Consider the following 25428-nt stretch of genomic DNA (forward strand, 5'->3'; position numbering starts at 1 on the left):
ACACAGCTGGCAAACAGGATTCAAGAGGATTTTGAACTTGATCTTGGCTGGAGAGAGGCAACTAAAGTATTGTTTATAAGGGAGAATGTTAAAAGTCAGACACAGCAGAATGTTAAAACTGAGTTTTATCAGAGACCCACTGGAAGCAAAATAGATGTACTGACCACTTCTATACTGGGAAAACAAGGCCAAGGTCAATCTCCCATGCATATGCTGCGGAAATGTTTTCAGAATTAAGTTGTAACTGGATTATGATTCTGAATGCTGATGGTCTTCTGAATTGTATTGAATCTCTTATCTGTAGAAGTTTCAGCAAATTACTTGCTATAATATATCAAGAGATACCTTTGTTCTGAAAAGCTACAAGAGTAGCTAAAAATTTATATTCCTCAATGGAGAGTAGCCATCACCATCCCACTTTATGCCATGGCACTTTGTGAATCACCCTTACTGAGGATATCTGCCTTTTACTTTTAAACTCACTGAACTTACCATGAGGAAAGAGTGTTACCAATGAACAGATGCTATCCAGCCTCAAAATGTTTCAGCTAGTGTCTGCTCCAACACTAGGTAATGATCCCTATGGAGCCCTGCTTGCTGAATAGCCTGCTCTGAATCCTAAGCAGTGTATCATAAAGCTTTCACAGTGTCCAGACACTGGCCTCCCTGGCTGCTTGTTGGGTGCAGAGCTCCATCCTGGTGCCTGTTCTTGAAGTGTATTTCCAAGTCCTGCTGTTTAGCTAAAGCATACTCAAAAGAGCTCTGGCCTTTGTAAATATTAGATAGATAAGCATGTGGTGAAAAACATTATGCTTGTATGGTGTTCCTTGCCTACCTCCTCATGCTTTCGGATGGGTTAAAGTTCTCTCAGGGTGCAAAGACACCTCCTGCTTTGTCCTCTTGTTCCCTCTCTAAAGTTGCTGGTGAACATCTTACACTTTGTAAAGTTACAGGCCACTTTTGAAAGCAACCATGTGGCCATCTTTAAAGCTGCGCAAGGTTTCCTGTTGAATGATGTGTTTGTTAACTGGCCCAACAAAAGGATGTTTTTTTCTGGTAGGAGTAAGCTCGTTGTTCAAGAGTGTTTGTACAGGGGAACCCTCCACATCCCTTTTGTTGTTTTGGGTCGAGGACACCAAGCACCAGATAGATTATATTGCACAAGTTTCACAAGTTCTGTCAGATTTTACACTGACAAATTTGGAAGCTGTCACATTCCCAGGGAATGGGGTACCAGGGCTGTCTGGCCAAGGGGAAATGGCAGTGACATCTTGCCTGACTTACCTGCCTGCGTGGCTTAATGCTGTACAGAGATCCATTTCTGATGTGGTCAGATGGTCCTAGCCTAGCCAATAGTGCAGGAGTTACCTTATTTAATACCACGTAACACCCAATACTTGCTTAATACGTTGAATCTTCCCTAGTGCTGCCAACTTGGCTGCAAACTTCCTCTCACCTGTTGCCTTGGAGCGTCTCCCTAAATCTGGCACCTCTTCACTTGTGCCCGGGAGGAAATGAGGCACCTTCCAGGACCGGCGTGCAGAGAGATCCTGCTCGGGGAGGGAGGGGTAGGGCCTGCGCACCGAAACGTCTCTGGAGTCTCTCCAAGGCCAGCAGCAGGTTTGCTGAGACGCCACCCTGCTGGGGAATGCACCTGCCCAAGCGAGAGGCGAGCGCGGTGCAGCCAGCCTATCGGCGGCCACAACCCGCCTGTGATGGACCAGGAAGGGACGCCGGCAGGAACACCTATTGCTTGGCAGGTAGATGCCAGAGGAAGGGTAGAGACTAGGTTCTACCTTTGAGCACCTTTATTAGCTTGATCCAGTGGAAGGAAAGTCTGGAAAACACATTGCTGCCAGCCAGGAGCCTCTGTAGGAAACAGTGCTGGGCTTTATCGTGTGTGGGCAACGTGTCAGCGGCAGGTGAGTGAACTCTTCTCAAGGAAGGGCTCTGGGACCTGTGTAGGGGGAGGGAAGGGCCATATTTCATCAGTACCCATGGACAGGTGTGTCGACTGCTTCAGAAAAGTTCCTTAAGAGGTCCTGTCTTTTGCCTCCACATGTCTTCTTTGCATCCTCGTCTTTCCTCTTGTCATGTGAGACTTGGGTGTTTCATGTTCTTTCAGGATTCACAGGCCTCCCTAGGCACAGGTGCATCGGGACAGGCTTTTTGGTGTTAGGAGGCTGAATGGAAAGGATGGCAATCAGGAACCTTCATAATGCAACATGCCGAAGCCATCTAGATTTCTATAAAAAGCATCTGTACACGGACCCTATTGTGACAAACCATCCCCTGTCCCCAGGTCCCTAGACTTGGTGAAAGGAAGGGAGGATGCTACCATCACCCAGGGCTTCCCTGAGGCTTCCAGAGTGATGTCTGGTGGCAAGAGTGCTGGTAGGAGAGATGTTCACTTACGGGAAAGTATTATCCCTTTTGTAGGGCAAAAAGGGTGGGTTTTCCTCAAAGACACATGTTAGACAGCATAGGTTTGCCTGGTCTTTGCCCCAGAAAAGAGAAGCAATGGGAGCTGATAACTGATGTAGCAGCTGGAGGAGAGCATGAATCTCTTATCAGGGTTTTGGGAGAGACAGATAGATGCCACTGAAAAACTCTGATACTCTCATTCCAAGCAAATTCCTCTATCCCCCACTCCTGAATTCGTAGAAGAGTTGCGCCCTACCTGCCTCTAGGCTGTCAATCATATGTGTCCCAAATCAGCAGTGTCCCTGATCCCAGGGGCACAGAAGGGCCTTGAGCACCATGATATTCAGAGCTTCTGCTTTGTGTCTTGGCAGCTATTCAGATATAAAACAACATAGATGAATTTAATTCTCTTTGTATCTCCTGGGGAGTTAGAAAAAGTGCATGAAAGGATGGGAAAATATTTATGTCTATTCTGGAATACAGGCTTGTGGGGCTGGGTAAGGGGTAACATGAAGCACAGAGTGGTGACAAGTCCGTCCCAAACATACCGTGGCCAGACCTGGGGAAAGAGGGGAAGAAGATGGCTTGTATGTCTTGGAGATTGAGAGACTCTGTTGAATCTCATCTAGATAGCTCATGACAATCATGTTGTTGTCTCTGTGTTTATTTTATAGCAAATCTTGCCAGTCTTCCCCAGTCTTCACAATGCTCACATAATTGCATAAAATCACTCCAAAGGCTGGAAGCACTGCAGGAGCCTGTCCCACCACAAGGCTTTCTCTCCTGAATGCTGTAGGTAAGCACTGTCTCATGACTGTCTAGGGTTAGGGGTGAGGAGGGAAGTGAGGAATATTTCAATGGCTGAGTTGTATGTGGCTCTGAAAAGAAAGTGTTAATTAATGTACAGTCCATGACCATCTGTCAGATATCAGACAGTAACAGGCCATGAAAAGAGTATAAATAAGTAAATGCATATACCTGTTTCCAGGCAGTTGGCCGGAGCTTGTTTCTCACACCTGCTGCCAGGGATGGTCGGAAACCAGCTGATGACTCCCAATGCTCAATTAATGTTTGTTAGAGTGGGGAAAAAAGAAAAGAAAAGAAAAGGAAAGACACTATCATTTTGGTTTTCCTGAGTTCCCAGTGCTTTACTGTTTTTCCTCCCCGCCTGCCAGACAGTAGTGTGGAAGAAAACAGCTTGTAAATTTTGTTCTGAAATGTGGCCTTTGACTTGCTTTGTGCAAGTGGGCTGGACCTCTCCTCCTTTTATCTTGCATACAAGGATGGCAGCACTAAAGGTGCTGGGTTCAGTACAAGGTAAACGGTAGACATTAATGACCTGTTATACACCAATTGTCAGACTGGCTCATCTGATGGGTTAACTGGCTTAAACTCACAGAGGGTCTGTGTTATGATGAGGTCTACTTTCATCCTTTCTCCAAAGAGTGGTGGATGAGAGCCCAGGATAGGGCTACTTGAATTTAAAATAGAAAGACAGCCAGTTTTTTCTTAAGAGGTGTGCAGTGAAAGGATAGGAGGCAAAAGACCTAAGCTGAAGAATGATCCTATGAGTAAAAATACTGTAACTAGTGATACAAATCCTCACAGTCTAAAGAACCCCAAGCAAATATGGATATTTATAGGGCAAAAGATTATATTCCCAGAACATTTTCAAACAGATTCAAGAAAACATGGAGGCATGGAAGTTTTTGTTGCTCCAAATCATTCACTTAATAAAGGTTAATAAAATATTAGAAAATATGTGCCTGTTGAGGACATTACCTTATTATGTTCTGCAGTCAGATGTGCTAACAGTTTTATATTGCTCCTGACCTTATTCTGGGCAAATTAAAATTGAAGTGATTAAATTTAAAAAAGCATGAGAATGCAATGCTATAGGTTTACTTTTGATCGTGTTTTCCCTCATTGTGGTTTCTGCTTTGTGTTGTTTTTGTTTACTGTTTGGAGCACAACTTGATTATAGTGCAACTTTGGTCAAGCAACAGAAGGCCACAGACTTTGCACTTCTGATTTTATGCTTCACTAGAACAAAAATCTTTATCTTATCATCAAACCTGCTATCTACTAGACTCACCCCTTTGTCCATGAGGAGAGATAAGGCAGGTCTGTGCTTGGAGAAGGAAAGGCAAGGAGGAAGTAGTGCTTAACACAGGGCAAGCTGAGCTATAGTGTGAGCTGGGGAAATGCCCCAGGCTCAATACCTTCTCACCCCTTTACTTTGAAGTACCCCTTGAAATCATCACCTTCTTGGGTGCCTGTGTCCTGGGCACATGCCGCTTTGCAGGCAGAAAGAGGTGTCTTTGCTGTCTCATGCCTAAGTGAACTGGGCCCTGCAGACACAAAATCAGCATGCTCAGTTGCTTTTTCTTCCCCTAATTCACGCTTTCTACTTGTTCTGGGTACAGCCAGGAGTTGCAAACCTCCCAAGAGCCTGCAAACAAGTGTGCCCTTTGGAGCATGGATTTCTGTGTTTCAGTTCAGTCCAGTCCCTGCCGACACCACCAGTTGTGCAGGGAAATAACACAGTGCACAACTCATGCAGTGCATCAGGTCCCAGGCCTGCAAATGAGCAGTGGTTAGAGACTTCCTGGACACGTGAGCTCAGCTGGCGGCTTGCCCTGAGCGACGTCCAAAGTGACCTCATGCTCCATCACAGCCGGGGAGTGACTCAGGAGGAGTTTGGCCTGACACTGTCAGGCTGTGTCTGGTTCAGGCGCCCCTGTCTCATTGTCCTCCCTCTTCCCCCACCCTGCAGTGGCTTGTCCCTGATGAAGAGGGATTTCTAGGCATCCCTGCTGAAGATGCCAAAGAGATGATTTTTCTCCTCAGCCCATGCTCTGGAGCTGTCTGTAGCAGCCTGCCCAGACTCTGGTCTGTGCATCAGGGCAGACTCCTATTACCTACAGCAGGTAGCAAAGGCACTGGCACAAGGGGATGCCGTTTGTGAAGACTGTCTGAAATAAAGGAGCTGTATCAGAAAAGATCCCGGGAGTGCGGAGGGCTGCCATGTGCAAAAGTCACTGCCTGCTTTTAATGAGCCCAAAAATGAGGGCTGAATCCCAACATTATGCTGAGTGTGGCATAAAGACAAATGGGGCATGTTTGGCACAGGCTGATAGTCTCTTGGAGAGTCATTTTTAGCAGGTAGGGTACTGTGTGACTGTTCTTCCATTTGGGAGCTCTGACACAGCTCTGACAGACACTGGAGGTCTGCATCAGTGCCTGGTCCTGGCTCTGACTCCTGTGGGACTTTGGGCAATTTGTGTCTGTGTCTCTGGCAGCCAGTGCCTGTGCTGTCATGGGAGCAACACTGAGGGTGTGCATTGACGTGTCTGGGAGGTGACCAGGGAGCCTAGTTCTGGGGCCCCTGAGGTCTGCCCCATGTCTCCAGGGCTCAGCCATACCTGAGTGTTGCCAGATGTCCCAGTGCTGTCCTCCCCACCAGCTCCTTGCTCTGGGTATCAGCTGGGCTAGTGAGGCCACTCTGGTGCTTCTGACCAGCCAGAGCACTCATATACTATGGGCAGGAGGTTATGTGAGGAAAATACAAGTGATTTCTGTACTTGGTGTAAGACTTTGCCCAGATAAGCAGTAACAAGGGCCAGAAAGCAAGCCAGGATTTGGATGTGCTTGCAGAGGAGGTGATGAGCCCTGGGGAGCTGGGCTAAGGGCTGAGGAAAGGCACTCTGCTGAATGGCAGCCAGCTAACTGCAGCTCCACAGGGTTTGCCTCAACCCCATAGCCACTAGTGACTTTCCTCTGCTGCCCTCCCGATGGTGAAGGCACATTGGGGTCAGGAGGAACAGAGAGAGGAGCAAAACTGGTAAGTGCAAGGTCCAAGCTGTTTGTGGGGCTCTTTCCAGGGAAGTGCTGAGACCACCAGAGGAATAACTGTCATGTTTCTGTAGGAAACTTGGGACAGGGATTGCAGGGATAGGGACAAGGCTGAGGAACTGCAGTGGGACCAAGGCCAAGCAGCAAGGGCAGCACTTGCTGTTTCAGCTACTGGACTGGAAGGGTTAAGCCCCAGTCCTGACCCCCACCTTCCTGCTGTCCTTCTAGGCAGCAGAACCAGTTGGTGACAAGAGGCTGATGCTGATGAGGGAGCATGTAAAGCCAGAGCTGTGAATGGGGCTTTATCCCAGGAGCGACCAGCCTCTGCTCCGTCCTTGCCCTGCTGCCAGCACCAGCTGGAGTCAGAGCCTTGCAGGCAGTGATGTGCCAGTAGCCTCTGCACAGGGCACCTGGGGCTGGAGAGGCAGGGACGTGCACTGGGCAAGGGCATTGCAGAGGGAATTTGCTGGGGCAGGGGAAGGCTGAGGTCCCTGCTGTAGCGTGTGGAGCTCTCCTGGGAAGACATGCGTGGCTGACCAGTGCTCCAAGGCATGGGGGTTTTGTGAGGGAGGCAGGGGAAAGTCTGTCAACCAGCCCTGAGCAACGGAGGCTCAGGGTTTGGCGGGGGATTTCTTGTTACTCTGTTTAATGATATCTTTTTCTCTTCTTGACTCTTTCAGATGAAACGTGCAGGAAAGGAAGGACTGCGCCCCGGTTGTTCCCCGACAGTGCTGCTCTGGGGATGCTCCACCATGTTCTGGAACTCTGCTTGGAGGCAGGGCTCGGACCCAGCACACGGACCATAGCTCTCTGGGTGGCACTGCCACCACAGAAGGGAGCTCCACTGGGCACCAAAGAATGAGACAGAGTCATCCCCGCTTGAGAAATGCTGCTGCCTTCACAACTGCCACCGCTTTGACGCTCCCCTTCACTGTAAGGGTCTAGGTTCATCTGTGTGACCATCCTACTGTGCCCTCCCCACCCAGGCACTCACCATGCCAGAGCTGGCAGAGCTGAGCACACCCCGCACCCCTGCGGACGCTGACCACATCCAGAGGAACATCCTGGAAGAGCACGTGGAGCTCTGGTGGTTCCAGGACCCCAAGAAGTCCATCCTGTGCTATGGGATGGCGGTGGTACTGATCTTGGCCTGCGGGATTGGGGGCATCATTCTGCTGTACAGCACCAGCAGCCGGTCTGGGGAGTGGCGGCTGGCTGTGGGCACCACGCTCTGCCTCCTGGCCCTGCTCGTGCTGCTGAAGCAGCTGCTGAGCTCTGCCATCCAGGATATGAACTGCATCCGCAGTCGGGATCAGATTGAGCTTCTAAAGAGTGGGGGCTTCTCAGACTGCCTGGTGCTGCTGCTCAGCGCCCTGGTGCTGCTGATCTGTGGCATTGTGCTCACCATCCTCTCCACCACGACCATGCAGCTCAGCCCTGTCCGGCCGCTGGCCAGCATGTTCACCAGTGGGATTATCCTCTTGGCTGCTGGCAGTGCCATCCTCCTCTCCCTGCTGCTCTATCTGCTGTGCACCTCCTGCTGCCGAGCTGCTCCTCGAAGCTTGGAGACAGGTGAAATCAGTGTCTTCACCATCTCCGGCCGTCTTGCTGCTAACAGGCGACTTCCTCCCACCTCCAGCATGGCCAACCTGATCTGACCCAGAGCCATCGGAGCTGCACCAGTGCCGGCAGGACACCTCTGTGCGAGGCTTACCGGATATGACTCATCAGCGGGGCTTGTGCCTCCTGTCCTCACCATTTTTTCCCAAAGCAGGGCGAGATTTGCAGTGTGCCTTATGTTTCTTTCAGAGATGACTGCCATTTGCTTTACCTCAGGCTAACAGTGCGGCAGGAACCCCGAGTTGCCTGGACAGGCTTCATGAGCTGGAGCTTTACAGGCACAGTGCTGGCCTGTTCTGCTTTTTATCTCAGCAAAGCCTCCTGCAACAGTTGCTGCCTGCCCAGCCAGCCCAGCTGTGGCCCCGCTGACACAGAGGGAGTTAAGGTGAGCCTGTCCTATACCTCTGGGGACCCCAGTACTTGCTCGGTTCCTGCTGGTCCCTGCACTGTGTCATGTTATCCTATGGCAGGAGAGGCTGTGATTGCTGGTGGTGTAAAATCGCCTTGTGCTCTCTGCAGAGCTGTTGACTTGGCCCATGTCTTAGCTGTAAGCAGTTCATAATCTGTGCCTCTGAGTGTGTGAAGGTGTGTACAAGTTAAGCATACTGTGATGCCCTGTGCTGTGTGTCCCCCTCTTCCTGCCAGCTTTCAGGAGCCCTGAAAATAAGAACAGCCTGTAGTGACAGCTGATAAATGACAGGAAATATTGTGAGTGTTACCAGGCGTGCTGAATGCAAGCAGAGGGAGCTAGGTATGAAGCACAGCTGCGAGGGGCTTCCCCTTGAGAAAGCACCTGTATGTCTGTGGGAGTGAGCATGGGATTTGTGCGTGAGTCTGTGTCTGAGCCAGTCATGGTTTGATAGCACACGAAATGCCATTTGCGTTTGCAATGCCAGGAGATTTTCCATTATTACCTTTCTGCAGCCCATGGTCTTCTGCATTTTGATCAAAGGGGGAGGCAAATTGTTGGCATTAGCACCCTGATGGGTTTTCAGTGTTGGACTGTCTGAGTGTCGGAGGAGGCTCTGTTATCACACTGGCATGCTCCAGCACGCAATCCACAAACAGCAAGGAGCAGTAGCCAGGAGCACGATGAAGGGCTGCTGGAATTACAGGCCTGGGGCTGGTCTGCACAGAGAGCTCCTGCTCTGTGAGGGAGGGGAAGGGGAAGCACTGTAGCCCTCCTACATTAGTTTCCCAAGCAGATGCACCTCCACTGCTGTGAGAAGCACGTAGTTCCCCTCCATCCTTGCTGGGAGCAGATTCAGCGCAGCAGCTTTTCTGTGCTGTTTCGCTGTCCTCCAAGTGTGGCAGCAGCCTGTTGCTGCTTGGCATATAATAGTTGTTCTGTTGCCACTTGGGCCTCACTGTGAGCCTTTTTGGTGTTTTATGTTTATGAGAATATCTATCTGCCTGTCCTAGAGGCAGGCTAACAACTCACCCTTGGAAACTTTTCCTTTGAATTTAGGCTAATTTACCTGTCAAATTTTTCATTTTGTCCGTAAGAGCTGCAAACCATTTCACTGCTCCTGCCCTTTCCATAGACGCAGAACCTAACCTGCATTGCTGGTGAAGTTGTTGCTGAGCAACCTTTGCTTGCTTCTCTCTCTTCATCTTCCTGCCTGCTCTCATCTCCCCCTGACCTGAGTTGTTCTGCCTCAGCCAGTATTTTTGCTCTTTATTTGTGATGATCCCTCTGAGAACTAGGGTCACTGAAATGGAGCAAGAACAATTAGATTAAACTGGTCTTTTGGGGGGTCTGGCATCAAATTTATTTTAAAGAGGACCATAGCTCATTCCCTTAGTAACGGCATGAATCATTGTCCATGTTACACCTGGAAGCAAAGTCAGAGGTTCATAGTCAGTGAACCACACCAGGTGTATGTTGGGCAATGAGGATTTCATCCCTTTGCAGCTCTTGCCCATGCTGTCTTTGAGGCACTCAGATCACATGAGAGCACTTCTGTATTCATCCACTCTTGCCCTGTTCCTACTGACTTTCCTTCCTCCTGAAGTCTTGGATTATTTTTTCTAAAGTAACATTATTTTGTTTTTTGTTTTCTGTATCTCTGATATTTCTACATTTTCCTCTGCCAGTTTCATATCATCTGTAGATTTTATTAAACTGCTGTTTCCTCCTTTCACTGCATTACTTCCCCGAATCTGCCCAAGAACTAAGAGGGTGTTACAAAGATCAGGTCCTTCTGCATTAAACACTCCACATTTGGGTAGCAAAGGGCAGTCCTTCCCCAGTCTAACCCCAGGTTCGGCAGGAAGTCCAGAGCTTATAAATGAAGCAATAGCCCAGAGCTGGGCAGCACTTTTGCACCACCAACACTGCTGCACCTGCGCAGCTGCTGCTCTACACATCTATGTTGCTGTGTGCACAGTTATTCCAGGCTGCCTCAGTGCTTTTGCAGTTATTCCCAGCTTCCCTGACCTGCCCATGTGTGGACTGGGTCGCAGCTGTCTGTGCACCAGCTCTTTTGCACATCTGCACATTTCTGTGAACATGCATGTCTGCGCCTGGCCTGCAGCTCCATGCTGTCTGCATGTCAATGTGAATCTGCCCCTCCACAGACCCTTCAAAATGTGCCTTAAGTGCACATGAATGTTGCCAGAAGAGGATGCTTCAGGACCATGTCAGCAACCCAAGGAAATAATGGATAAAAACAGGCTGTTTCTGAAGATGGAGATTTGGAAATGTGGCTGCCCATGTGGACGGCCTGTACTGAGCCAGTCTCTGACTCACCTCCTGCAGCAGCATTACTGTTTTGTTCCTTTCCCTTGTTTCCTTTGTTGTGCATGGAAAAGCATAATAAAGTGTTGCAGAAGTCGACTGTGTCAAAGCCTCATACTTCAGTGTGGGCCTCTCTCAGGAATGGTAGTTTGCCGGGCTGTGCGGAGCTGAGCTCTGCTCAGGCTGAGCTCAGGGCAGAAATCTCGGCAGCCCAGGGGCCATCCTTCGGCTGCAGTTCCAGCTCATCAGCCAGCATGGCAATACCTCCATAGTTCCCCAAATGCACATATGTATTTCCTTATGCAAGATCTCCAGATGTGCATGCATCTCCTCTGCTACAGGACTTAGACATAACAGGCCCCTCTTGCCTCTGGTTTAGGAGCCCGAGCTGCTGTTGTGCTGCTGAAGGGAGCTCACAGGCAGTGTGCAAAGCCTCCTGCCCGTGATGGTGCTGGCTCGTTTGTTTACACAAGTTGTTTCACCCTGAGCGGCAGCTGCTGCCTCCAAGCGAGCCTGGAACCAGTCTGCCCGCATACCTTTCTGTTCCTGTACACATCCGCCAGCGTGAACTTTGGTCCTTCGGCAGCTTCCTGGGATGACCACTCCATACGTTGCTTTGAGAAGGCTCCTCCTTTTCTGCTCTGGCCCTCTGATATCCCTAACTCTGCAAGTCAGATGCACGGTTTTTTGCCTCAGGCAACTGGTGCCAGGCACCCACGGGTTTGCACTGAAGTTGCCTGGATGTGGTAGAGAGGGGTTGTCGTGGGACCTATACACTTTGCACATCAGAAAAATAGCCACTTCTGCTCAGTTAAAGAATAAACTCATGGGCTGACAAATAGCGTCAAAGTAGACAGGGGCTCACCGTTAGATACTGAGGGAAGAGAGTAAGTGAGATCCTGAAATAAATAAATCTGGGAAGGAGCTGTATTTTTAATCTCTTTAAAAACATCAGTGAGACCAAAACTAAAATATTGCATCTAACACACGTGTTCATATGATAAAAAGCATATTGAAAACCCCAGAAAAAAGTGTCTGAAAGATAACTGAAATTCATTTTTCTAGCCCTCAGATTGAAGTCTCCCATTACATTTTGCCAGAAGGATGTAAGAAGTTTTCAAAACTTACAGCATATATTATATCTTCACAGTGAGTGGCACAGGTAGTAAAGGGCTCTTAAGATGAGCCCAGAAGGCAAAACATGAGGCAGCAACTGCAAAACTAAAGCCAGGAAAAATTCAGTTTAGAAATATGGCTTTTAAGAGAGAAAACTGACTGACCGTTAGAACAAACCAACTGTTTTTCTGTCTCCTCATGGTTTCAGACAATAAGTTCCTTCTCTGGAAGATGCTTTAAGTTACTGGGCAAGACATGTAGCCTGTACTACACATCAAACACGTGATCTAATAGTCCCCTTTGGTTTATGCTCTCCAACATGTATTATTTGCTGTTGTATACATTGTGGGGTATAAATATCCTAATACCTAGAGAAATAAAGCAAAAAGTTTACAGTTAAATGGAGTGCAGGGGAATGAGTGATGTGGCAGAGCTGCAAGACATGTAGTCCCTGTGATGAAGCATCCTGCTCCACAGCACAACAGAGATATCCCCAAACTACCAGGAAGATTAACAGTTAGGCTGCTCCCAAGGAAACCTTTCCAGCAGAGAGCTGGACCATCACTTGCTAAGGAAGGAGGCTGCTGCTGCTGCTCAGCTCATATAACTTCAGCGTGACCCATATATACATGGCTGGCTGTGGTCCTGCCTCAGCAGAAACAACTTTGAGTTACCTATGTCTCATGCGCTGCTTATCTGACCACAGAGATGACAGGAATGCAAAAATTATAATGTATACTATAACTTCGCGGTAAGAGATACAGATACTAGGATGAGTCTGTAATCAACCCCTTGAGACAAGGCCGTTTCGCTCCAAAGCGCATGCCTGCCTGACGCTGGGAGCAGAGCACTCCGAGAGCTTGGCTCGGCCTTGCAGAGAGCTGTGTTCACAGGCACAGCCATGGGAAAGGTAAATGCCTTTCTAGCAAGTCTAACAAGTGAAGGAGGAAAATAGAGAAGCAACACAACAGGAAATAGTTCTGGAAAAATGTACACAGAAACCCTGCAGCAATGCACAAGGACTGTGTGTACAAGATCCTATAGTAACAGATTTGTATGTGTACAAGACTACCATTGTGTTATTCGGTCCTTGAAAGTGCATGCAAAAATGTACCTGTCAGTGTGTTAAACCAATGTGAAAGAAATTACATGAGTAACATGCTACTCCGAAATTTCATTGCTAGGTCATGCTCTGCTTCTTTAGCAAGGAGCTAGAAGACACCTGCAGTCTCTTAAAGTGAAATAATAAGCTTTACAAACTGGCTCGTCAATGAAAGCAGGTGGCTGCATCAAATGCCTAAGCATTAGGCTGAGACAGTCAACATCTGAACAAATCCAAAGCAGCCCCTGCCTCTGGCCATGGGGCAGGGTCTGCAGCCGGGGCTGGAGCACAGCAGGGTGAACCTCTCTGGCTCCCTTTCTCTGACAAGGTTCTTGCAGCTTGTAGTTTTACCGCCTCATGCTTGTGGGACAGAGCAGTGAACCCTTGATCTCCACAAGTTACTGTGCTCCCTTATGGTATCCCACTGCCCTGCTGGAGACAGGAGGACTACAGCCTAGTTAAATACAGCTGAAAGGCACCTATCACCCATCAGTGCCAATTTCCCAACTCCATAATGAACATTTTACCTGGAATGGAGGAAGGAGCTTGGCAATCTAGACCTCATTTTTGCTCCTAGTTTTCCTAATTTTTGTCTGACTTAAACCCCTAGAGCCCAAAGACTTCAGTTCTGTAGTCTGTGACTATGTGGGCTAAGGGTTTTAATACATGTGGAGATGACAACAGAGGCCAGGAAGGGGGTTACTCTGGCCCATTAGACACAAAGGCTTGGGAATGCAGAACAGCTGCAGAACTTGTTCCTTTGGGCACCCAGCCCTGTTTCCCCACATGAGGCTAGAAGTGATCACTGTTGACAGAACAATATTCCCACACAAGGACAGGATACTCCTGTTATCCATAGCGAGGACACGGGGTCTTCTCTGTTCACTTTGGTTCTTCAGCATTACTTTTCCTGTTTTACTATCCGATGAGAACCTTGAACTGATCAACCACAGATGTTGCTGGAGGCATCGACTCAAACACTGAACGGCTGTGTGAGGAATGAATGTGATGCTGGTACACAAAGGATCAGACCAGGCTTCTTGATGACAACAGCCAGCTTCTTGCTGCCTGAAACAATTAATTCCTTGGAGTCGCTGAGAGCAACAAACAAGTGAGAAAGAGCCTCCCCTCTCCTCATCTGTTGGCTTCAGTCTGCCTTTGCACCAACCTGAAGAGCTACACAGGCGACCTAACAGAGCATCCCCTCACTGGGAGCTACGGATGATCTCTTGTAGGAGGTAGAGGGGGATTCAGAGCCCTTCAGCTGCTGCTTGGGCAGCCATCCACAGTAAGGCAGAAGTGGTAAGTATTTAAAGAACATGCTGCAGTGTTTCCATGGGGTGAAAAACATTAAAAACTCAGTGTCAGCAGAGGGATTGGCTGCTGGAAGTGCCCGTCATCACTGTACTGCTTTATCTCAGAGTTTCCCTGGGAAAGGCACATGTGCACCACAAAAGCATAGCTGCACACAGGCTGCATCCCATACTGCAGGAAGCTTCTCATTAGTGCTGAAAGGTGCTGGACCAGGAGCCTTCCTCAGCATCCAAGGGTGAGTCTGTGTTACCTTCAAATTCTTCAGCAGAGGAAAGGGGAGTTGCAGAGGCAGCTGGGTGCCTCCTGCTGGTGGGCCTAGCAGAGCAGCTCCTGCAGGACTTTCATGCCAGCACTGCATCCTTCAGCCAGAAGTTCCTCCTGCTTTACAGCTTTGGGGTGAAGAGACTAACACAAGAAATTTTTGCAATCTAAGCAACGAGAGAGAGCTGTGAAAAGAATTGGCCATCTGAGCTAAATGTATAAGTCAGATCCTGATTAAGTTTTATCCAGAGCAACTCCAGGAGGCCGTTGATGAAAAAGCTGGTTTTCCAGCTGGAGACACCCGCTGGCACAGTGGTTTTCAGCTGCCACCACAAGCAAGCAGCTCTAGGCATTGCTGGCAGTAAGTATGCAACTACAGGAGAATCTTTGGCACTGTATAGAGATCACAGAAGATTTTAGAAGTTAGAAAAACTTCACAGATTAAACCTGGTATAGGCATGGCTGTCTGAACCATTGCCCCATTTTACTGAGATCTTGATACAAATCCCAGAGAAGCATCCAGGTTTACTTCAGGGCTCATCTGACGGCTCTGCCATGGTCTCCACTACAGGGAGACACCAACACCAACACATCAGCAAGACAAAGACAGGCTTACATGGGAAGGAAAGAAGGAGACAGACAAGGTCCATGAGAGGGGAATCTGCTCCCCTACAACACATTCCTCTCTTTGCAGACAGCTCAGCAGACTGTGGCTCTTCAGTGATGCTCAGCAGAGCTTGGACACCCTTTCTCTCAAAGCACCAGGATTTTTTGGTCTGAGTACCCAAGCATGGCAGTGGTGGTGCAAGGCAATGCAAATTCAGAGATCTTTCCCTCACTCCCAAATATGAAAAAGTGCAGTCTGTCAAGCAGGAAAAGGCACAAAAGAGAATCAGAAAATCACATAAGCTCAGACTCATTGATCTGCTCAGGTTCTCTATGGGTCTGACCCAAATGACCAAATGAAGGAGAAATGACTCAATATCTGCACCAGGTATGGAGTTCTGCTAAAAGGAATACAAAAAGATTGACTATCACTAAAACTACACAAATTCTAGTCAAATAATTAAGGATTAACCAATGCTATCTGCTACAACCCTAAACTTTCCTCCTGTGGACTGGGAAGATTTTGTCAAACACAAATTTAACCAGCAGTGATGCTTCAAACATTTAATCAGAGATTAACAATGAGATAACACCGTGTCCCTATCACAGGAGAGGGAAAGCAAGATAAACAGTTCTCATCTGCTGGAAGACCTGGCAAAGCCCCTGTTGATGCTGGCCTGGCACAGCCCCCCATGCCAGGACAAAGCTGGAGGCCCTTGCCAGGCTGCCCCACACACCCCCGGGCCAGCTGTGGAGCTCAGGAGGCTCATCTTGGCACCACTACTGGGAGGGCCTGGGCCCCAAGAAACCATTGCAAGCAGAAGTGGGGGGTTAAATCACACTTTAATCACATCCCAGAGTGACAACAGAGTCACCCCAGAGTGACAAGAGAGTGGGGCACAGAGCATGGCCAGGCCAAGCGCTGCAGGGCAGTGGGGCCAGTGCCTAAGACCCCAAAGGAAGCACCAGGGCAGGCACCCTGAGCCTCGTCCTCCCACCCTGCCAGGCCACTTGGGCTGCAATCAGCACCGTCTCATTCATCTTCAGCATTTGAGCAAGCCTGGGAGAGGAGAAGGGGGTCTGGTGTCTCCCAGTGCCAACACAGCTCCACTGGAGTCACACCGGGAGGCTGCGGGGGCCTGGCAGCTCTTGCTGTTTGTGCCACCACAGGGCCAGGCGCCTTCGGCTTCTCTCCCCGTTCCCAGCTGATCTCTTCTCATTGCTCCTCTCCACTCCTTTTTTCCTGCTGCCAACTTAGGCCATGGGGCCAGCGTCCAAGGGAAGGTGGAAAATGGAGAAAGGAAGTGGAGATTTTGGGGGTGGAAAGGGGACAGGGCAGGGGCTGGAGACCCTGCAGTGGAGGTGGTTGGCATGTGGTCTCAGATGGAAAGGTGTGACTGCCTTTCTTCTTCTTCCTCTTGCATCTGCTCACTTGGCTGAATGTAGTTGTCCTCAATGAAGCCATCGTCATCCTCAGTGTGCAAGCCAGCTGCACCAGGCATGGGGTGGCTCTCGCTGTCCCCCCGGCCTGAGGTGTCCCTGTCCCAGCTGGTGCCCTCCTCCATGTGGCTGCCTGCAATTGAGCTGGTGTCGGGCAGCGGCCGGTGGCGGTAGCTAGCAAAGTTCTTGTGGAAGAGCTTGCATTTGCCAGCCAGTGCGACCAGGATGGAGATGCTGATGGCTGCCACCAGGAAGCCCACCAGGTATGGCCAGCTCCTTCCCCCCTTTCCTGCAGGTGGTGTGGTGGCTGCAGCACAGGAAAGGCATGTCAGGGCATCGCGTGTTGGACATTGTGTGCCAGGACATCATGTGTCAGGGCACTGCATGTCAGTGCATCATGTGCCCCTCACCTTGTCAAGGGGGGACTGGCAGCAACAGCCCACTGAGTGCACTTGGCAGACCCACCACTGTGCTTCTATGCAAAGACTTCTGCTCACTCATTGCAAGTTTTATTGGGAGAATAAATGCTGAGAAGCTGTTTAAGAGCAGCTTTTCAGAAGTATTGTAGCTGTTGCAGTTCTATTTCAATATGGCTCCATAAACCAGTTTCTGCTAGGGGAGCCAGGGTGCAAGTCTGCAGCATACCAAGTTCTTCTCAGTAGCTTGCCATGTGCACACCTGTCTTAGGCAGTAAACACTGGATTGCTTTCACTAAGAGCAACATAAATGCACCAAGAGCTTCACCAAGAGCTAGCACCACGTAACTGAACTGGAGAGGGTGCCTGAACACTGAGGAGAAAACTGCTGGGCAGCTGTTTGATACTGATGCCCATCACCATGGAGTGTGTGCCCGGTGCAGCTGTATGGCTCCTGCTAAATCTTCTGCTGACCTGCACAGAGCCTGGCCAACCAGCAAACACCTCCAGGTGACAGCCATCCTCCCCGCCAAGCCATTGCTCCATGGGTGGCGCAGGCAGTGCGAGTCCCTGGGCCTGCAGGGGAGCGGCAGGGGTTTATGCCTGCAGTAGGGACATGCCTGTGGGGGTGACCAAGTGAAGGAGGGCACTAGTCCTTACTGCAGCCTCCGTAGCTGTACAACTTACTGTTCTGAGTCGCTGTGATCAGTGGCAGTGTCATGTTGTCAGCCCGAGGAAACCGCTGCTTTTTCTTGCAGCCCAGGTCCTGGAAATCCAGAGCTGTGATGTCCTGCCCCCACAGCTCTGGAGGCGATGCGCAGGTGACCTGCACAGCTGGGAGATACACAGCCTAAGGTGGGACAAGGGGGTCTTCATCCTTACCCTCCCCAGTTCAGCAAAAGCGCCCTCTACTTGCTCCTGGCGTGATAGGAAGCGGAGCAGAGTGCTGCTGGTGCTGCCCTCCCGCCTAGCCAGTCCTCAGCACACTGTAACGCACAATAAAAGAAAAAAATCCCTGACCAAGGAACTATCAGCAACAAGCAGAACCGTGCAAGTGTGTGACCGTGATTAGGCAGCTTTTTACTGGAAAGTGCCAAACTCATGGATACTGATATGAACCGTACTCCCACAGGATTACCTGTGTCATTCCTAGAAATCTTTGCTATTGTGTGTAACTGCAAGTAAAGAACTGACACATTACATTTCAATTTGCTATCTCTCAACAGGGACATCAGAAATCCCTCAAGACTAGCCTCAGAGCCTGCAAAGCGGTTGGAACAAAAGGATCAAACATGACTCCTACATCTAGGATTCCTCTTAACCAAAATGTCCCTGACGCCTGTTCCCCACCCGCATCTTCTCACCTTTTCTATGCTGGAGCCACTGCTGCAAAGGATACGCGGTGCAGTCACAGACCCAGGGGTTCCCTTCAAGCTGGACCTGTGGGACTGCCTCCGTCAGCCGCAGGACTAAAGTGTCCATAGAGATCAGTGCGTTGTTCTGCAGGTCCAGGTGGAAAAGAGCCCCAAGGGGCAGGAAGAGAGAGACCTCTAGCTCTTGGAGATTGTTGTTTTTTAGGAGCAGTGTGTGCAAGTTTGCTAAGCCCTTGAAAGCTTCTGTGTGGAGGTAGGAGATGCTGCAGCTGCTCACGTCCAGCAGGCGTAGTGCACCGAGGTTGGAGAATATTGCTGGATACAACGTGAGCAAAGCATTGCTAGAGAGATTTAAGGAGCGCAGGGAAGGAAAATGCATCAAAAGTGTCCCATGACTGGGCATGACCAAGGAGTTGAAGGAGAGGTCCAAACTGGTGATGTTTCTCGGAAGGGAACTTGGAGCATATAGAAGGCTCTTCCCATTGCAGTTGGCCCATCCCTGGAAAAAAGGGTCACTGTCTGAGATGGGTTCTCTGTACTGTGGAGGATCTCCAGACTGAGATTCTCCAGAAGTTCAAAGGCCTTAATTAATTACTCCTTGCAGAGTTGAAAGAAGGAATGACACAGAGAGGTGTAAAAGCACATGAGCTGCCAGTCTGGTGTGGGCCAGGATAAATGGAGAAAGATGAGCATAGAGTGGGACAGCCCAGGACAGAAACAGACTGAAGAAATAAAGGAGAAATGCAGTGAGCTGGAGGAGGAAACCTGGACAGATGTGGTGGAAGTGAAGGGTGAACCAGGGACCCTCTCAAAGCCCCTTCCCGGTCGCCTCTGGGACTCTGCAAAGAAGGTCACTGCTGGATTGCGAGGACTCACTTATAATAAGGACTGCTGCATCCACCACGCTTGTGCGACTGTCCAGCAGCATTGTGCCTGCAGGGTGTCTGTTATGTGCAAGTCTGTCTGTCTGTCTTTGCCAGGACTTTCAGCTCCCCTCCTTTGCCACAGCTAAATACCTTTCTCTTAGTGCCAATAGCAGTCGTGTCCTAAGTGAATTTAACACAATCTGGCATATCTCTTTGTGGAAGCCATACTCTGTTTGGAGAAAGGGTTGTTTGTTGGGAAGGGCTTGGAGAATAAAAGGGGAGATCAAATTGTAAGAGTTGCTTCTAGTGGAGAAATTCCCTCAAAAAGGCAGTTTTGTAGGATTCTTCAAAAAGGCTCTGGACTGGGTTTAGGTGGCCTCTTCTAGAAAGCAGCTTGCCCGGCTCCTTACTCCCACGTCTCTTCCTACGCTCGCAGAGGGGACAAGCCTACAGCAGCTCACCAAGCAAAACCTGGTCTTGCTGAGCCATCAGTTACACTGAAAATTAAGAAAAGCTGAGAAGTGGAATAGAGAAGAGACTTTGTGCCACTTTGTGCAAGCCATTTGCCACGGCAGGGTTGCAGAGACAGTGGCCTGGCTGGGCTGTGAGAGGTTTCCCCTTCCAGCCACATCACTTAGGTCCTGCTGGTTCAGCCCAAGCCACTCCTCTACTCACCGGTGGTTTCTAGTTTGCTAGCCACGTGGTAGCAGGAATGGTTGACTGACAGCAAAAGGGTATCCAGCACAGTCACAACACCTCACTGACCTTTCTAAGGGGTCTTGTATACGTTCAGGAGAAACAGGGACTCTGCTGGGACTTACAATGCAGATCCTGGAGAGGAGGAACAGTTACCTCTTCCGCTTGCACATGCAGTGCAAGATTTATGAAGCTATGATTCCCATGATGACATGTCCCAACATATGAACCCCACACACACTCTGAGCCACTCCTGCAGTGAACCCTGCTCTTTTTTGCTTGTCCTTTGCACTGTTTCCGGCTTCCCTATCTCCTGAAGATTTGCAACCCATGTCAAGAGCTGCTCCCTCAGGGCATGTACAGGAATGTTGCATTCACAGCTTCCAGCCCTTTGCATGTTTCTGAAGATGCACTGAGAATGACAGTGACTTAATACATGCTGGCTGTGTCTATGCTAGTAAATAAAACAGACCGGGGACCATTCTCTGTCCCAAAAGGCCAGTAGTGCATGGCTGTGCACAGATCCATCTAAATGGATGAAATTTTTGCCCCCCAAAACCAGGGTGGCCATTTAACAGGTAGGAATTTAACAGTTTGAACAATCATGGGCTGTTGCTCAATGTCATATGTTGGCTCTGACCTTCCCATTAGTAGTAACGTATCTGGTGGTGCTGTGCTGGAAGTTCACTGTGGTCCTTAGCCTCAGATTCCCAGGTCTGGCTGCTTTCTAGCTAGCAGTCATTTCCATTTCCTTGCCAACTGCATGATCACCTCTCCTTTCATCCTCTGTTCAGCCCAGCTCTCCTATCAGGCCTTGCTCACTAGAGAAAGGGATAAACCTGGGCTGCTGAGGGCTGGGGTGTAGTGAGGCCCAGCCTCGGTGGCCCCACACAGGACCCATCCCAAGCTCGAAGGTCTCCACGTGCGAGGGTGGGGGAAGCTGGGAAAACAATCTCCTCGTTAAAACTTTTTCAGGGCACATCTGAGAGTTCAGTGGTAAGTGCTGTGCTGTAACACCTCCTGCACATGACAGTCTTCTCCTGCCCTCTTTCTCACTCCTGCCTGCTGCAGCCGAACTGCTGACTCCTGCTGTTACTCCAAGGCCTCCTGGCACATTCAGCCTTCTCCTTTTTTTCCCCTCATGATGGTTTACAGCTATATTTCTTTTTCCTGGTTAAGTACTTACTGATCCTGATGCCCAGGGTCGTCCTGACCCTGGCTTCTGTCGCAGAATCACCGGGCATGGGAGAAGGGCCTGAGGGGCCCCCAATATCCAGGCCATGATACACTGCCTAATTTTCCTCACCGGATTTTGGCTGCAAGCCACCCAGGGACATGCCTCGCTGCTGCTTTCGGTGCAGCACCCAGTGCTCGTGACAAGGTTATGGGCAGCAGTGCTGGGGTCGCTGAGAGGTTCCCGGAGTAGGAGACAGAGTAGGAGGAACCACCTCCATGCCCGGTGTCCACCAGCACAGATCTCCAGTTAACTCTGCTTTCTCGTGGTGGGGGGTTCATTTCACTGGATCGTGTCCCAGGTTATACAGAGAGGGAGCTGCACGCTGGGGGCTGCTGCCCGCAGGAGCATGGCGCCATGGCTCCGCTGCTTGGTGCTGGTGGCACCGGCGCCCGGGGCTGCCCTGCCTGAACCCAGCCGCTTCCACGCACCGCAGAGCCTCCTTTGCCCCCTACCTGGCTGTCGATGCTGCACAGGTGTCCTGTCACGGCCGCCCAGGTCCACAGGAGGCTGCAGACGCCGAGGACGCAGGCAGGAGCCATTGGGCTCCAGGAAGCTGCACGGCGGAAAAACAGGTTGCAGGGGCGGGTGGGGAAGTTGGTGGAGCTGGCCGCGCCGGGGCGAGGTGTGGCCGTGGCCGCACCGGTGGAGATCCCTGCCTCCAGCCATGGCGCGGCCGCCTCTGCTGCTCCCGGCACGCAGCCACGGCTGCGATGCACCCATCGCCCCGCGCCGCTGGCTGCGGCCTGCAGCAAAAGGTGCCGGCAAGGCGCCGCGTCGCATCACGTACGCCACAGCGTCTGCTGCCAGCATGGCCGTGGCGCGGGCCGGCTGGGCACCGCGTCGCCCCATGTGCCCACAGAGGCCGCTGGCCCGGTGCCGAGGCCTGCCCACCATGCGCGCTGCCATGTGGCCCCACGCGCCCCACGGCCTCTGCAACGCGGGGCCCCGGCCTCGCCGCTCACCTGGGAGCTGAGCCTGGCTGCCGCTGTGCTGCCTCGCGGGGCTGCGTGCGGAGGCCAGCGCCGCGGCGGGGAAAGGTGGCGGAGCCGGTTACACATTAACCACCTCCACTCGCCGCCGCTGCCGCCCAGCCCGGGGAGGCACGCGCTGGCCCCAGAGGGCGGGAGGCAGTCGTGGGGGGTTTCACGTCCCCCAGGCGCCAGCCAGCCCCTCAGCACGGCCGCGGGCTCAGGGGACCCTGCAGCGCCCCGCTATGCCCCCGCTGTGCCCGGACGCCGCAGGGCTCCCGGCGAGGCTCAGCCCAAGGAGCAGGGGCTGAGGCTGCAGGCAAGTGACCGACAGGGAAATGAGAGTTTCATTGTGTTTCAGGCCGAAAAGTGTTTGAAAAATGCAGCAAGCTGCCCTGCACGTGGCTGCGGCTCAGGGAGCTGGCTTTCTGGCACAGGTGAGTCACTAATAAAAGAGCTATTTCTCAGAGCAGCTTCCAGGGCTCCTGTGGAGGTCTTAGGGGATTGGGGACCCCCCGGCACCCCCAGCCCAGAGCCACCACAAACCAGGCAACTGTCCCACGGAGTCAGTGAAATTCAGAGAAATTATTTCAAGGAAACATCTTGGCTCCAGGAGCTGGCATTGCTGGCACATGACTTGGCTGGATGTGCTCCATGCCTGGGCTCGTGGGAGGCAGAGGAGAGGGCCAGAGCTGAAGGAGGCCAGAGCCAGCCGGGTCCCACATGTCTGGCTCCAGGTGGCCATGTGCTGCTGGGAGGGAAGCTGGGGCCAGTGCTGAGCGATGCCAGGGCCGGTCTCGCACCAGCAGGGCGCTAGTGAGAGCCTCTTTGCACCACAAATCCCATGGCAGAGGCAACAGTGCTGGATGCACATGCAGCAGCCCTGGATGCTGCAGGGGCTGCCCGGGCACTGGAGGGTGCTGGCAGCATCCTGCTCCCGGGCTGCCGGAGTGCGCCTCCTCCCTAGCAGCGGCAGGAAGCCGCCTGCTAACAACAAATCTTCATTTCTGCCGTTTCCAGCCCGGCGGCAGCTGGGCCAGGGAGGCCCCACTTCCCCCGTCTGCCCAGGGGCTCCTCCGCCGCTGCAGGTCCCCACCCTTTCCTCGGGAAAAGTGTTTCCCAGCTCGTCCTTGCTCCTGCAAACGTGCAACGAGTGCAAACACAAACACACGCCCTGCCCGCTCCTGCCACTACTGCCCTTCTCCACCCTGTTCCCGAAATGCTCTGCCAAGGCAGCTGGGTGGGCTGGGGATGCCGGGCCCACGGAGAGGACACCGGCCCACGACGCACCAGCAAGTGGCCAGCTCTTCTGAACGCATCCCCGCTCCAGGGCTGCTCCTAGCCTGGCGGCTGCAGCCTTCAGCACCGTGTTGCAGGGCCCTCCCCGGCCTGTGTCCCAGGGACCCGCACAAGCCTACAGCAACGGGAGAGATGGCTGTTAAGCCTCAGCAGCCTCCCCGAGGGCATGTTTCTGTATATGTCTGTGGACCTGGTTCCTGTTGTACAGGACTGGCACCATGAACATAAAACTAAACAAATGGCCAGAAAAGTAAGACTAGAAAGTGTCGCTGAGGCATCCTGTAGGTGAGGTAGCAGGGTGTTTGCATTTCCTATCAGGAAATGTATCAGGGCACTATGGTTTCTGGCGTGTGATACCTTGGATCAGAATGTGTAAATGACACCGAAAAGGAGTATTTTTGTCACTAATGCTTTTAATTCATGATGATCCAGCAAAAAAAGTTTTGGTCTGTTAATGCCACAGAAAAAGCATTTAGGTGTGAGATTTGTGCTATGGGTCGGGTAAATGGCACTTTCCATATTAGTGGAGAAGTGAGCAAGTGTGGTGGGCTGCTTCAGCTGAGCATAGCTAACCCAGGATCACTGGTTTCTTTTCCAGAGGAATATCAGGTTAAATTAGAGCTGTGGGAGCCTGACTGAGTCTCCCCATGGACCCCAAGAGAAGTTTCCTACCCCACTTCTGACCTAACGGATTTGCACAAATAGAAACCTCTTATCTAGGTGTTTCTAGAAAAAAAGCAACAGGACAAATCAGGCTATGTTTGATCCCTTGATGTATCCCTTAGATTTCCTGGACATCACCTAATTTAGCCATCGCCTGATGGCTATATGGATCCAATTCCCCAAAAGATCAAAGCAATGCCCTGGTTCCATTTCTTGCAGTAAATGACAGCCATGCTTTGCTCTTTGTATGAGCATACTGCAAGGCCCAGGTTTGCAAAGCCTTTCCATGGAGCTTGTTTGTACTATGTGGATAATCCCTTCATCAAAAGGATTTTTCATGTTGGACAAGACTTTACAAAACACATCATAAATTATTGTTTTATTAGTACTGCTGCATTGTTAAGTGATTGCAGAATGTGAGCTTGCTCTCTCATTATTTATCTAGCTGCAATATGTGTAAGTACAAGATAGCACAATGGTAATTATAGTACCAAGCATGACTGACCTCTACAGTCAGTGAACAATGGGATGGGGGAAAGAAGCCATTTATTTATGTATTCATGTATCTACCCACCTTCCTGCAGCTGTACTGAATGTATGGACGAGTCCCTGACCCAAAGAACTTGCAAACGAGTTTTGGATTTCATAGGCAAACAAGGACATGGCAGTTCACAGGAATGCGGAGGGACAGGAGAATACAGATTATAAAAGGAACAGGTCTCAGTTGCTCCGCCTGTGCCTGTCCATCTCAGTGACATCCTTACTTCTGGAAACACATTGATTATTTAAATCATAGTTGAGCCTCAAATACTCTGTGGGTCCCCAAAGATGGAGCCCCTTGCCTACACATGCCCACCCGAGTAATTCAATGAGGAAAGCAACATGACTAGTTTTCCAGACAAATGTGGACAACTACAATCCAGTGTCCATCGTTTTTGGAGTCTCTTCATCTCTTCCATCTTGGGCTGGCTGCAGTGTTTGTGTTCATGGGAGTGTGTGGGAGCAGCCTGCGCCAGGGCGAAGAGTCGGCAATGGTGTGGCAGAAACCCTGTCTGCTCTAATCACTCCACACTCTTCAGGGGCACTGTACGTCCCCAGAGTGCACCGTAAATAGTCGGAAACAATGAATGGATTTCCCTTTCCTGTCCATGTGTTCTTTAGATTTTTGACCGGATACTGCATGGGCTCTGGACACAGACTCGTTCCCCAGCAGGTCTGGTTTTCACATGGGAACACTTCAGGGCACTGTTTGAGAAACAGTGTGAAGTTTAGTAGGTGAAGATTATGGTGATTTCCCCAGGAATGCCTTAATATGTCAGGTTAACCCCAGGCACACAAAGCCCTCTTTGATGTCACCTTTGTCTCACCGGAGAGCCCAATACAATCTGGGAAGGCACACGTGCCCCCACGGCAGCATAGCAGGCCTGCAAGC

General features: G+C 50.8%; 2 protein-coding genes across 5 annotated transcripts; one reads left to right on the forward strand and one right to left on the reverse strand.

Annotated features, from left to right (window-relative positions):
• Positions 1-387: 387 nt before the first annotated feature.
• Positions 388-10735, forward strand: TMEM125 (transmembrane protein 125). Of its 4 annotated transcripts, XR_003258662.2 has the most exons (4): positions 388-1922; positions 3099-3220; positions 6960-8284; positions 10480-10735. XR_003258662.2 is itself a non-coding variant. In XM_026096726.2 (3 exons), exon 3 carries the CDS (start codon positions 7275-7277, stop codon positions 7935-7937), a length of 663 nt encoding a protein of 220 aa, XP_025952511.1. In that variant the 5' UTR covers positions 388-1922; positions 3099-3220; positions 6960-7274; the 3' UTR covers positions 7938-10735. The 4 variants fall into 4 exon arrangements, 3 of the variants coding, with proteins under 3 accessions (XP_025952511.1, XP_025952513.1, XP_025952512.1); XM_026096726.2 differs by having other exon boundaries at positions 6960-10735; XM_026096728.2 differs by having other exon boundaries at positions 3099-3216; positions 6960-10735.
• An 817-nt stretch (positions 10736-11552) lies between these two features.
• C8H1orf210 (chromosome 8 C1orf210 homolog) lies at positions 11553-22111 on the reverse strand. The gene is made up of 5 exons (XM_026096773.2): positions 22029-22111; positions 21519-21619; positions 18259-18766; positions 17582-17728; positions 11553-16785 (listed from the first exon to the last, which is right to left on the reverse strand). Exons 2-5 carry the CDS (start codon positions 21603-21605, stop codon positions 16418-16420), a joined length of 1110 nt encoding a protein of 369 aa, XP_025952558.1. The 5' UTR covers positions 21606-21619; positions 22029-22111; the 3' UTR covers positions 11553-16417.
• Positions 22112-25428: the final 3317 nt, after the last annotated feature.

This window comes from Dromaius novaehollandiae, chromosome 8 (genome assembly GCF_036370855.1).
Source record: "Dromaius novaehollandiae isolate bDroNov1 chromosome 8, bDroNov1.hap1, whole genome shotgun sequence".
NCBI lineage: Eukaryota > Metazoa > Chordata > Aves > Casuariiformes > Dromaiidae > Dromaius > Dromaius novaehollandiae.

Bases quoted from the DNA above. Each gene is read 5' to 3' on its own strand.
- TMEM125 (XM_026096726.2), top strand. From the start codon at position 7,275: ATGCCAGAGCTGGCAGAGCTGAGCACACCCCGCACCCCTGCGGACGCT.
- C8H1orf210 (XM_026096773.2), bottom strand. From the start codon at position 21,605: ATGGCTCCTGCCTGCGTCCTCGGCGTCTGCAGCCTCCTGTGGACCTGG. The intron at 17,729-18,258 runs GTGAGAAGATGC...TGTATCTCCCAG, and splicing joins GTGGCTCCAGCATAGAAAAG to CTGTGCAGGTCACCTGCGCA. The intron at 16,786-17,581 runs GTAAGTTGTACA...CCTGTGCTGCAG, and splicing joins GATCACAGCGACTCAGAACA to CCACCACACCACCTGCAGGA.